General features: G+C 45.9%; 1 protein-coding gene across 1 annotated transcript; it reads left to right on the forward strand.

Moving 5' to 3' along the window:
• Nucleotides 1-4,345: 4,345 nt before the first annotated feature.
• Dspp (dentin sialophosphoprotein) lies at nt 4,346-10,204 on the forward strand. Its single transcript, XM_060378760.1, has 4 exons — nt 4,346-4,396; nt 5,259-5,345; nt 5,507-6,454; nt 7,028-10,204. The coding sequence occupies exons 1-4, from the start codon at nt 4,346-4,348 to the stop codon at nt 8,747-8,749; spliced, it is 2,808 nt and encodes a 935-aa protein (XP_060234743.1). The 3' UTR covers nt 8,750-10,204.
• The last annotated feature ends 1,659 nt before the right edge of the window (nt 10,205-11,863 follow it).

The following is an 11,863-nucleotide window of genomic DNA, read 5'->3' on the forward strand; positions in this document are numbered from 1 at the left end:
TCTTCACAAATGTTTCTTCGTGTCCTTGGAGGAAGTGCTTTGTGCTGGTGCAGCCATCAACTACTTCTGTCTAAACTCTGAAGACCTGCTTGACTCTCCGTCGGCCCCTGAAAGACAGCTGCTGAACTCTGCAGTCATAACCCACATTGATTCAAGGTAGGAAAAAGAAGGCAGTTACTGGGCCGTTAAGATGCTCCAAGAACCGTGCTGGGTAAATAGCAAAGTGTTTGTTTATGGAAATGCAGCGACAAGGAAACTCACTCATGTCTCAGACCCTGTTCACTCACCCTCTTTCCCTTGGACACACACACGTATTTAATTCTCTTTGTGTAAGTTGTGGAGATAACTGTTGTTGGAGAGTGACTTAGTATTTCTGATCGTGTGTGTTTTACACCCTTCAATAGTAGTACATAAAGACAAGGACACACTCCTAAGCGAGCACACAGAAAGACAGCAATTGCCAAATGTGGAGCTCATCCACCGGAGGGAAGTTGCACACACACTCAGGGCCCCAGGGAAGGGTGAGATCAGGCCCAGGCACATACTTTGTACCTTTTCCTTTTCAGAAGTACAGCCTGGTTTTCTATTTTGCACTTCATAGTTTACACAAACAACGGAGGGAAGCCTGAAAGCGGAGTCTGTGGCGTGTGTGCACATTTCCACCTATGCATGGATACCTTACAGTATGGTTCACCTTTGGAACAGGAATTTTTAAATTTTAGTTTGAATATTAAATAAATAGATTAAAAAAAAAAACTTTATGTCAGTGTTTAGATTAGACCAGAAAGGTTTCCTGAAGTTACTGTTTTTAGACTCCTTTAAAGATCCCTTAGGCAATGTCAAGACTGTTGCATGAGAACAGCCTCTTGAATTACAGCGCATCAACTTTAATGTGCACCTCAGGAATGACAGGGGTCGTAAATAGCCAGTCGTATTTACTAGAGAAACCTAGAGTTTTCTTAGATTGCCAATCTCAGCAAGACAAGAAATGCAGGGTGACAGAGTCTAAGTGGCTCTTTTCAGATATATCGCACTGATTATCTATATTTAAGATGCAAAACAGTCTTCCAGGAGCTATTTAATTAAGTGAAAGTAAGTCTAGTCCTTTTGGAACCAAATGGCTCAGTGAGCAAACACATCCCAGCGAGCGAGGGAGTGGGGCGTTATTATGAACTCCATAGGCGCAGTGACACATAAACCCCACATCAGGATCCTAAACAGTGATTGGTTGAGAAAACTATCAAACTGAATTTAAATTTCGGCAGGTACAAAATTGTCACACAAAAGCCCAGGACAGTGTGCCACTCTCAGCCTGGGCAGAGGGATAAAGAGAGCTGGAGTTTTCAGAGTCCCCTTCAAGGCGGTCAAGGTAAGACGGAATCTTTGTTGTAGGGGCCAGTTGCGTCCTGTTGAGGGAACTCTCAGGTTGAGAGATGAGAGTGGCTTGGCCTAACCTTTGAACTCTTCGCGTCTAGAGTAGATCTTAAAAGATAATGGATTAGGTGAGAAGGGCTGGGAAGCCATCTGGTAGATACCACATCATTGTTGAATAGAACTGGCTCCCCCACCCCGTCTACACAATACTGCTCATCAGAAAAGCCTAAGAGGAAACAAATATTCTAACTGTAATAACCTTAGAAAATCTTTAAAACACCTGGAATGCTTTATGTGTAATTCTCTATCGCTTTATTACTGTTATTATTATCCAGGGAAGTATGTTTAAGAGCGTTAAACTGAGTCAAGGGCATTTTCCAGCCCCGTCGTTGGAATGTAGGGAGTGATGGGATTTAAGAAGGATGTGCTCTCTTCCTCTTGGAGCGGGCATGCTGGCAGCATCCAAACACCAACTCTTCCCAAGAGATAACCTGGGTTTGGGGATTTGACTTGATCACTGTTCTTCACGGCTTCAGCCTGCCCAGTGTGTACAATTAAAGCCCTATATCGAGGAGGAAGGGTTATGGGCTTTTCCAGGGCTCAGCATCTGGCCGATATTAGTCTTCAGATGTTTTCTGACTGGACCAAATAAATGAATCTCTATTTAAATTTAGTATCTTGATTAAAAATCAACTTCGGGCCTGGGAAAGTAATTTTCCTGGCATTTGATAAGAAGGACCTAAAAGTAAACTCTCAAATAATTCTATGTAGAATTTGTACCAGTCTGATTTCCATCAAACTATTTTTTTTTCTGCTTCAAACTTCACGATAATGGGCTTAGAAAAACAAAGACATGTCAAAAATGAAGGTGGAAATCTAGTTTTTGTCATCACTTTGAATGGTCTGGTAAAGAAAAAAAATAGATAACTCATGTTTTAACTATCCTTATAAATATTTTTATTAGTTTCTTGAGAAATTTCCCCAAACTCTTCCCAGATCTACCTTCCTTTGTTCATACAACTTTGTGCCCTTTCTGTTAAAACCAAACCAAAACCAAAACATCATAACCAGTTTGTGCTGTGCGAATATTCTGGGATGTGCGTCCATCCCCTGGATCATGTTTGACCAAGCAGCAGGGCTACACTTTGAGAGAAAACTGCCTTCCTTCACCCCAGCACCTATCAGCTACCAATAGCCCTCCAGTCTCCCACAAGAGGGGGACCCCATGCCCAGCCAGTTGGGCTTGCGCAGTCTGGTGTCTGCTGTCCCAATGTCGTGAAGACAGCTCAGGTGTCAAATGTCTGCCTCAGGCATTCCAACAAGGCCCTGATAATTAGGCCCGGTGTGTCCCTGTCTTCATGCTGGTATATTCACCTAACTTGCGAATCACTGCATGCTATCTAATGTGTGACGATAAATGAGATGATTTAAAGGTGGTTCCTCAGTTTGGATGCATTGGCCGTTTCCACTGGGCCTTTGACACTGCTGACCTGCCTTGCCAACAGGTGCAAGTATCACAGACGGCAGTGCTGGAGAGGAAAGGCAGGCATGGGAGGGGTAGAAATGAGATGTAGATATCCGTTGACTTTATGGCGGGTGCCTTTCCAGGACCAGGAACCTCCCAGTCACAGTGGGGATAGCCCTCTGTGCATCCTCACTGGGTCTGGACTTGCCAAGCACACTGTGGTAAACAGATGGTACATAGATGCCTTCACCCCAGCCCCAGGGCTCTGTCTCGAGGCACCTGAGCCTCATTCAGCCTGCAGAATAACTGAAGGAACCCCAACCTTTCTTAGCTCTCTCTTCACAGCTGTGAGGGCAAAGCACCTTCCTACAGAGGCCCTGGAGCTGTGCGCTCACACCGGTGAAGCAGTAGTTCTTAGTATACATGCACTGATGTTTTATTCCACTTCACTATTAACCCTGAACTTAATCAAGGCCATTTTATGGCATGCAAGATTGTAATCACTAAGTCCTGTGGAAGGATCACAAAATGGGAGAAAATGGTCCTTTCTATAGTAACAATACCACAACAGAAATTAACTCTTAGAAACTAGGAACCTATATTTTTGATTCACATAGATGTTTATGTTTTATAAGTTCTCTTCTAGTGTATGAAAAATATGCATCCGACTGTGAATTTGCATTGTAACAGGGGTGAAAGGCTTGGCTCTCAGAAGCTCCCTCATTCAGTAGGAGACTAGAGAGCACCTGGAGAAGCAGAAGGACTTCTTGACCAGCAAGCTTTGCAGGGTGTCTTTGCATCTGGAGACAGTGATAATCAGGCCGCTCGCCTGGGCTCAGGGACCAGTGCAGAGGGACATAGGGCAGCTAGGCAACTCAGCACGGTGCGCTGCCCGCGAGCTCACACAGGCTGCTGGCTGTGTGCAAGAGCTAAAGCTACCTCCAGCGAGCTTCCAGGGGTGGTTCTTCTGCCAACCCATGGGATAGCCTGAGGCTCCAGCCCTGAGGAAACAAAAGCCACCTACAGCGCTCAAGCTCAGACGACAGATAGCAAGGGAAGAATTTTAATTCGGGGACCTGAGAGCAAACCCTATGCTGGTTCTCCCAACCTAAGCTCGCTCAGCTTGCAGATTTCTTCCCCTGACAGTGTCTGTAGCCCAGCTCTGGAGGCTGGGTGGGAGTCAAGGTGCTTTATCTTCTCAGTCCACTCTTAGTAGAATTAGTCAACACTGCTCAGAGCTAATCCAGAGGAAGAGAGGTGCTACGCTCATGGATAGCCGCACAGGGACAAAGCCATGGCTACGTGCTCCGTACCTCCCCACAAGCATGTCACAGTTATTCTGGGGCCTGGGGAGTCTTTTCACACTAGTACTCTCTCCCTGTCCTAGAACAGGCAGATGTATAAAGACCGAAATAACGAATTACTGTGATTCTCATCTTTCACATTCTGAACCATTCTGTGGCATTCTTTGTTCTAAACAGACACTGATTGCTATTCATAAGGAAAATGAAGATAATTATATATATTTGCATTTGGGCAGCTGCATGGGCCATTCCGGTAAGTGCATCTTCCTCATCAAGCCTTCTTCCTTTGTTGTATCTTTTAGCCCAATATTGAAATACTGAATATTTCCTTAAGGTTTTACAGAGAAGCTGAGCTGGAACACTGGTATCTAAATCTTAGATTTGCATCAAAACTATTATGTGATGTCGTTTGGAGTCTCAATAAAAGGAAAACTTCAACCAACCAATTCATGTTCCCTTTCTTCCCGCTGAAACATGTCTTCTCAGAGGATGATACCTCTTTCAAGGTTTATTCAAACTAATTATTCACTGCTCAGAAGTCATGGAGGTGCTGTTTACCCCTGCTTCATTGCACACCAATCTCCTTTTAATGTCGACACAGCATATACTGTTTTGGAAAAATTGAAGAAAGAACAAGAGAAAAAGTCAGATGTGTCAACATATGATCAAATCAGTGTTTCCTGTATGTTAGTTATATGTTCACGGTGGAAAATCTGGAGCATAAAAATAGGTACAAATACAGAACCATTTGTAATTTTATTAGCTAGCCTCTATGCCTGGCATTTCCATATGATTCCATATAAGCGGATATGTGTTGTTTCTGTAGTTGAGGATTTTTGTAAGCGCTTCAAGCTCACTCTTGCTGGGCTTGGGAGTAGCAATTACTTGACATTGCCTCTCCAGAACCCCACACTCACTATTGTTTGAGGGGGTTGGGCTGATCGATGACAACTTTATAAAAATCCTCATTTGCCCAGATTGAAACTCCACATAAGCACAGCAACAGGCTACTTTTCTTCTCTGCATGGCCAGATTGTGCTCCAACCTTTGGCTTACATCTTTTCTTCTTCATAAAGCAAGAACCTGTGTAATATCTGTGTTTTTTATCTCGGCAGGTTCCTCAGATAATACCGTTGGAAAGACGCCTGGTCGAAGAGTCTGTGCCTGTACCTCTTGTAGCACATTCAAGAACTGCAGCACAGGTAAGAGATATAAACCTGAACGTTTTTTTTTTCTTCTTTTTCTGTTTTCAAGCTGCTTTTATGCTGTATGATTTTCTTTAATGTTTCCACCCATTTCTTTTAGTTGGCTTTATTTGAAAATGATAACCCATAATTGATTTTGAACTGTGTCTGTTTCCCAGAATGAGTTACATATCGGTAACACCCCTGAAGACAGCAGCGACCCCCCAAATGGGAGCGAAGTAGGACAGCAGCTACATACCAAGGACAGTTACAACAGAGAAGGGAACGGCTCGGAGCCGGTAGATGTGGGAGGGAAGAATTTCACAAAGCCCATTTTAGCAAACGAGCAGGGGAACAGTGCAGATGAAAACGAGAATGTAGAAACATATGCTCACGGTGGGATCCATGCACACCGAGAGAATAGCACAGCCAATGGCCTCAGGGGCCAAGTGAACCTCACTGAAAACGGGGAAGCGAAGGAGAGTGACATAAATGGACATGCTGACGACCAGGGCACAAAAACTGTGGGTGCTAGCAATGTGAGCCAGAGTGGAGATGCTGCCTTTGTCCAGGAAAATGGACCCCAAGTAGCTGGAAGCGAAAACAGTACAAACAATGAAGTTGGAATACATGAGGGTGGGGTTCCTACACAGGAAACAGCACCTCAGGGAGAAGGGGAGGGAAGTGAGAACAAGGGGGCTGAGGTGACACCAGGCATCGGGGAAGATGGTTTCCACAATACTGATGAGGGTCCTAGTGGGGATGGGGAAGAAGAGGATGAAGTCACAGGCTCTGGGGATGATGAGGGCACAGGAGCAGAAGATGGAAAGGGAGGCCATGATGACAGTAAGGGACAGGAGGGCCAGTCACATGGGGGAGAACATGGCAGCAGAGGTCAGAGTTCAGTCAGTAGTGAAGACGATTACTCTAACGAGAAAGAAAACTCCCCAAATGGACATGACGGCAACAACACCTCCAGCAGCGAGGAGAACGATGGTACTGAAGAAGGCAATGGTAGCCCAGCAATGCAAGAAAACCAGAAGCTCACTCACAAAGACAACAGAGGTACAGGAAGTGGAATCACCAGCCCATCAGAAGCATGTCCCCCTGGGAAGAGCGAAGATCAGGTTAGTTCTAAACTGGTTCCTTTCAACAGTGGTTTACACACTGACCTCCACACTCAGATGACTTTACAAAACAACAGCAACAAATCCAGAGAAACACAAAAGAAAACCACAAGCAAAACATAAACACGTTGTGCTAAGTATCTGAGTACTAGTTTAGCTACATTGAGTATTATAATGAGAAAGCTGAAGTACTTATAGACTTTGATATAGGAGAATTTTTAAAAATTCAGAAATTTCTGAAAAATTAGCCAGAATGTTGAGCTGAATAGTTATTCAGTGATGTTTGTGTAAAACATTTTGTTAGTGTCACACACATTACACAAACTAATGAGCCTCCCTCTGATACTTGCCTCAGGCTTCTGTCCAATCCAAGTTCCTAAGGGGTAGAGCCCTGGATGGTTTATGAGGACTTAAACCCCGAGTTGGAGCACTTCCTGTTAGATAAGCAGGCTTGTGTGGATCTCTGCTGGCACTGGCAGCCAGAGTCCTATTCCTAAGTTCATTTTCCTTGGACCATGGAGTTTTGCAGAAAATATTCACTAATTATCCATCCTTCTCTGTATTGTTCTCCAGGGAATAGAAGTGGAAGGTCCCAAAACAGGCAACAAAAGCAATATTACCAAAGAGTCTGGGAAGCCCAGTGAGAATAAAGACAGCCACGGATCCCACGGGATGGAAGTGGACAAGAGAAACAGCCCAAAGCAAGGGGAGTCTGACAAGTCCCAAGGAGCTGCTGAGAAACCAGAAGCCGTCCGTAAAGCAGGGCACAGCAAGATCAGCAGCGGCAGCAATAGTGACTTGGGCGACAGTTATGATTTTGATGATGCATCGATGCAAGGAGATGACCCCAACAGCAGTGATGAATCTAACGGAAGTGATGATGCTGACTCGGAGAGTGAAAATGAGAGCGACAGCCATGGGGATGCTTCTTACAGCTCTGACGAGTCAACTGATAATGGTGATGACAGTGACTCCAATGGGGGAGAGGGTGACAGCAGTGATGCTGACGACAGTGACAGCAATGGTGATGGTAATAGTGAGAGTGATGACAAGGACCAGTCGGAAAGCAGTGACCATGACAACAGCAGTGACAGTGAGAGCAACCCAGACAGCAGTGACAGCAGTGACAGCAGCGACAGCAGCAGTGACAGCAGCGACAGCAGCAATGATAGCAGTGACAGCAGTGACAGCAGCAGTGACAGTAGCAGCGACAGCAGCAGTGACAGCAGCAGTGACAGCAGTGACAGCAGCAGCGACAGCAGTGACAGCAGCAATGACAGCAGTGATAGCAGTGACAGCAGCAGTGACAGCAGTGACAGCAGCAGTGACAGCAGTGACAGCAGCAGTGACAGCAGTGACAGCAGCAGTGATAGCAGCGACAGCAGCAGTGATAGCAGCGACAGCAGCAGTGATAGCAGTGACAGTAGTAACAGCAGTGACAGCAGTGACAGCAGTGACAGCAGCAGTGATAGCAGTGACAGTAGTAACAGCAGTGACAGCAGTGACAGCAGTGACAGCAGCAGTGATAGCAGTGACAGTAGTAACAGCAGTGACAGCAGTGACAGCAGCAGTGATAGCAGTGACAGCAGCAGTGACAGCAGTGACAGCAGCAGTGATAGCAGTGACAGCAGTGATAGCAGTGACAGCAGTGACAGCAGCAGTGACAGCAGTGACAGCAGTGACAGCAGCAGTGATAGCAGTGACAGCAGTGATAGCAGTGACAGTAGTGACAGTGACATCAGCAGTGATAGCAGTGATAGCAGCAGTGACAGCAGCAGTGATAGCAGTGATAGCAGTGATAGCAGCAGTAATAGCAGTGATAGCAGTGATAGCAGCGACAGCAGCGACAGCAGTGATAGTAGTGACAGTGACAGCAGCAGTGACAGCAGCAGTGACAGCAGTGATAGCAGTGATAGCAGTGATAGCAGCAGTGACAGCAGCAGTGACAGCAGTGATGGTAGTGACAGCAGTGACAGTGATAGTAGCAGTGACAGCAGTGACAGTGACAGCAGCAGTGACAGCAGTGATAGTAGTGACAGCAGTGACAGTGATAGTAGCAGTGACAGCAGTGACAGTGACAGCAGTGATAGCAGTGACAGCAGTGACAGTGACAGCAGCAGTGAGAGCAGTGAGAGCAGTGAGAGCAGTGAGAGCAGTGACAGTGACAGCAGCAGTGTCAGCAGTGACAGTGACAGCAGTGACAGTGACAGCAAGTCCGGTAATAGCAATGATGACAGTGATAGCGACAGCGACAGTGAAGGCAGTGACAGTAACCACTCCACCAGTGATGATTAGAGCAGAGAGCACCCCACGGGGGCCTTTGCATGGACGTTTGGTGAGTGAAGAAGGAGAGAAGATTCCTAACCCAGTAACAGGAGAGAACAGAACAGAAGAGCTCGCAGGGAATCAAGCCAGGCTCAGAGTGGGAGCCAAGACCCATCTCTCTCGGAGAGAATCTGCTGCACAACCTTCGGTGCACTTGTGTTAGAATGTTCATGTCCAGAAATATTTATTAACAAAGTATAACTCTAAACATAAAACGATTAAACAGAAGCTCAACAATCACTCTGCAGTTTGAATGGCGGGGGCTGTAGTGAGCAGGGCGAGCAGACGCCTACAGCAGCCTTCACCGCACTGCTCGGAGCGGAGAGCCCTTGTCTCTGCTAGGGAGATGCTGTCCTGTGCCGCTCAACTCAGCCACTGTTTCATTCACTTGTCCCAGGGGAAAACATATTTGTAACATGAGCCAAACACTGTAGCCACTACTGGCCCTTTCCAAGGGTTGGGGTAATCTCTGTCATGAGAGCATAGTTACAAATTAGGAAAGTTCTCAAGAGTGAGTGAGGAAGGAGCTCTGAGCATGGCATCTGACAGGCACGTTACAGTTCTGTGAAGGACAGAAACCAGCAAAGTGCCCCCTTACAGTTCTTCGAAGGACAGAAAAGAGCGAAGTGCCCTTTGCCCCTTGTAGTCTTTTGAACAGCATCTTGCTTCCAGCAGCTGCTTCCAAATCTTCAGTAAATGAGGGACACAGATGGACGCTTTCGGGAGGTGGGGTTGTATTCCAGGTTCTACGTGCTCCCCTGTGCTACTAGCTGTCTTCAAATTAGTCCCACAGCTCCAACTAGGGTCACAGTTTAATCAAGAATTGTGAGGGTGTGTGAGGGCACAGTGACCTGCTGTGGGGTCCAGGGCATGCTTGAGAGTAAGAGTTGGTGAGAATAAACCACACCGAGACATGAGGTGTGAATGGGGATTGTCCTAAGGAAACCTCAGCCCCTAAGCCTTATGGGTGCTTTGCCATTTTGCTATTTTCCCACGTGAGCAGTTATGCCAGATCTGGGCTAAATCAAAGCTCTTGACTACATTATGACAATAGCGGACTCTATTCTCACGTCAGGCTTATTTCCCCAGGGTTTCAGGAGAGTTCCTTTTTCCTTGGTGCTCACTTCCTTTTGCAAGTTTCTTAGTTAAGAAATATTGCCGGAGGCTTTCACTGCTGCCGTCTGTAAACTGCTAACATGTAAAACGCCAGGCTTCTGTGTGGCCATGACACGACTCCAGACCTTTTACCGGAAGGCAACGGCTCAGGCTCTGACATCTGTTAGACTGCAGACTTCCCTTTGTTTGCTTTGACTTGTGGAGCACCTGCCTCTAGTACCTGTCACACCTACTCCCTGAGGTTATGCTGATCACTACGCAGCGGATAGAAAACTCATTGTAAACTGTGTAAGAAATGCAAATGAAGAGATAACGAATATCAGTATTATAATAAACATCTATTTATACGATGGCTCACGGGGAAAATTCTTCGCTCTTAGTTTGCAAACGCCTGCCCCCTTCCAACTGTAAAATCTGGTATGTACGATTACATGTCTTACATGGTATCCATTTCATTAAAAATCAGTATTTGTGAACACAAAATACAAACTTCAAATACTACAAAAAAAAAAAAGGATACACAATACTAAATCATCACCATCCACTCTCTGTTTCTTTTCCTGTGCTCATGATGTTATCATCTTGATGGTAGCCTAAGTCAGTGTCCTGGCCACTGTTCTACTGCTGGGAAGAGACACCATGATTGTGGTAACTCTTCTGAAGGAGAGCATTTAATTGGGGCTGGCGTACAGGTTCAGAGGTTTAGTCCATTTTCCTCATGGTGGGAGCATGGCAGTGCGCAGGCGGACATGGTGCTGGAGAAGGAGCTGAGGGGTCTACTTCTGGACCTGCTGGGCCTGGAATGTCACCCCCAGTGACACACTTCCTCCAACAAGGCCACACACCTCATAATCTTCCAATAGTGCCACTCCCCGATGACTAAGCGCTCAAGCAAGTGTATGGGCGACATTGTTATCCAAACAGCACAGTCAGATGCACGTCTAACCAGTTCTCAGAAGGCTTTCTCCCTAAAGAGTGTTTTTGTGAGGTTAGATGTTTAGGATCTAGAATATACTGGAACTCATGAAGGGAGATTATGACCTTGATTTTCTTATATAAACACATCTGCCTTTGTCATTCCAGGGCAAGAATGGAGAACAGTTAAAGATGTCTCAAGGTGTGATCCTCTGAATAAGAGGAGAGCGTCATTAGGGAAAAGCTTACTTTACTTTCCAGGATCTCCTCATATTGCTCACGAGGGCAACATTTTTTATTTACATGTATTTGTGTGTGTGTGTCTGTGTCTGTGTGTCTGTGTTTGGGTATTCACGTGTGCATGCAGGTGGTCCTGGAGAGTATCAGGTCTTGGAGCTGGAGAGACAGGCAGCTCTGAGCTGCCTGGTGTGGATGCTGGAAATGGAACTTGAAGCCTTTATAAGAGCAGTGTGTACTTTTGATTGCTGAGTCATCTCTCGGCTGCTGAGAGCAGCATTTCCTAAACCCCATGTTGCTAAAAAATTAGTAGCTTTTTACAGTTATATCAATTTAATGATATACGATGAAAGAATAAGAAAAAAGTCAAAATGCAAGATGGGCAGTGTGCTGTGAAAATCTCTGTACACACACATAGACCAATATGTCTGAGTGCCCACATTCTAGGAGATGTAGGCACTGTCTTTCCAACTCCTGACACAGTTAGAAAAAGCAGAGAGCCCTTGGTTTAGGAAGACATCACTGCACCAATAATTTGATGCAGACTTTCAGCATTCATTTTTTCTCCTTACAAACCTCTAACTTTCTTGCCACGTTTTGAAGACAGAAGTTTAAAAGAGAGCAAAAGAGCACTGGGGCTATAGCTGAGTGGGCGGAGGGTGTGTCTCACACCCATGAAGCCACCATTTGATCCCCAGCAGCACAAACAACCCAAAACTAGACAGACACCCATCCTGGTAATCTCAGCACTTTGGAGGCAGGACAAATCTCAAGGAGAATTCAGGGTGGTTTGGGTGGCATAGGAGGGGGGTGGGG

The sequence above is a fragment of the Meriones unguiculatus genome, chromosome 3, assembly GCF_030254825.1.
Source record: "Meriones unguiculatus strain TT.TT164.6M chromosome 3, Bangor_MerUng_6.1, whole genome shotgun sequence".
Taxonomy (NCBI): Eukaryota; Metazoa; Chordata; class Mammalia; order Rodentia; family Muridae; genus Meriones; species Meriones unguiculatus.

Excerpts from the sequence above, each read along its gene's own strand:
- Dspp (XM_060378760.1), top strand. The coding sequence starts at position 4,346 with ATGAAGATAATTATATATATTTGCATTTGGGCAGCTGCATGGGCCATT. Across the intron at positions 4,397-5,258 it reads CAGCTGCATGGGCCATTCCG|GTTCCTCAGATAATACCGTT; the intron begins GTAAGTGCATCT and ends TTATCTCGGCAG. Across the intron at positions 5,346-5,506 it reads ATTCAAGAACTGCAGCACAG|AATGAGTTACATATCGGTAA; the intron begins GTAAGAGATATA and ends TCTGTTTCCCAG.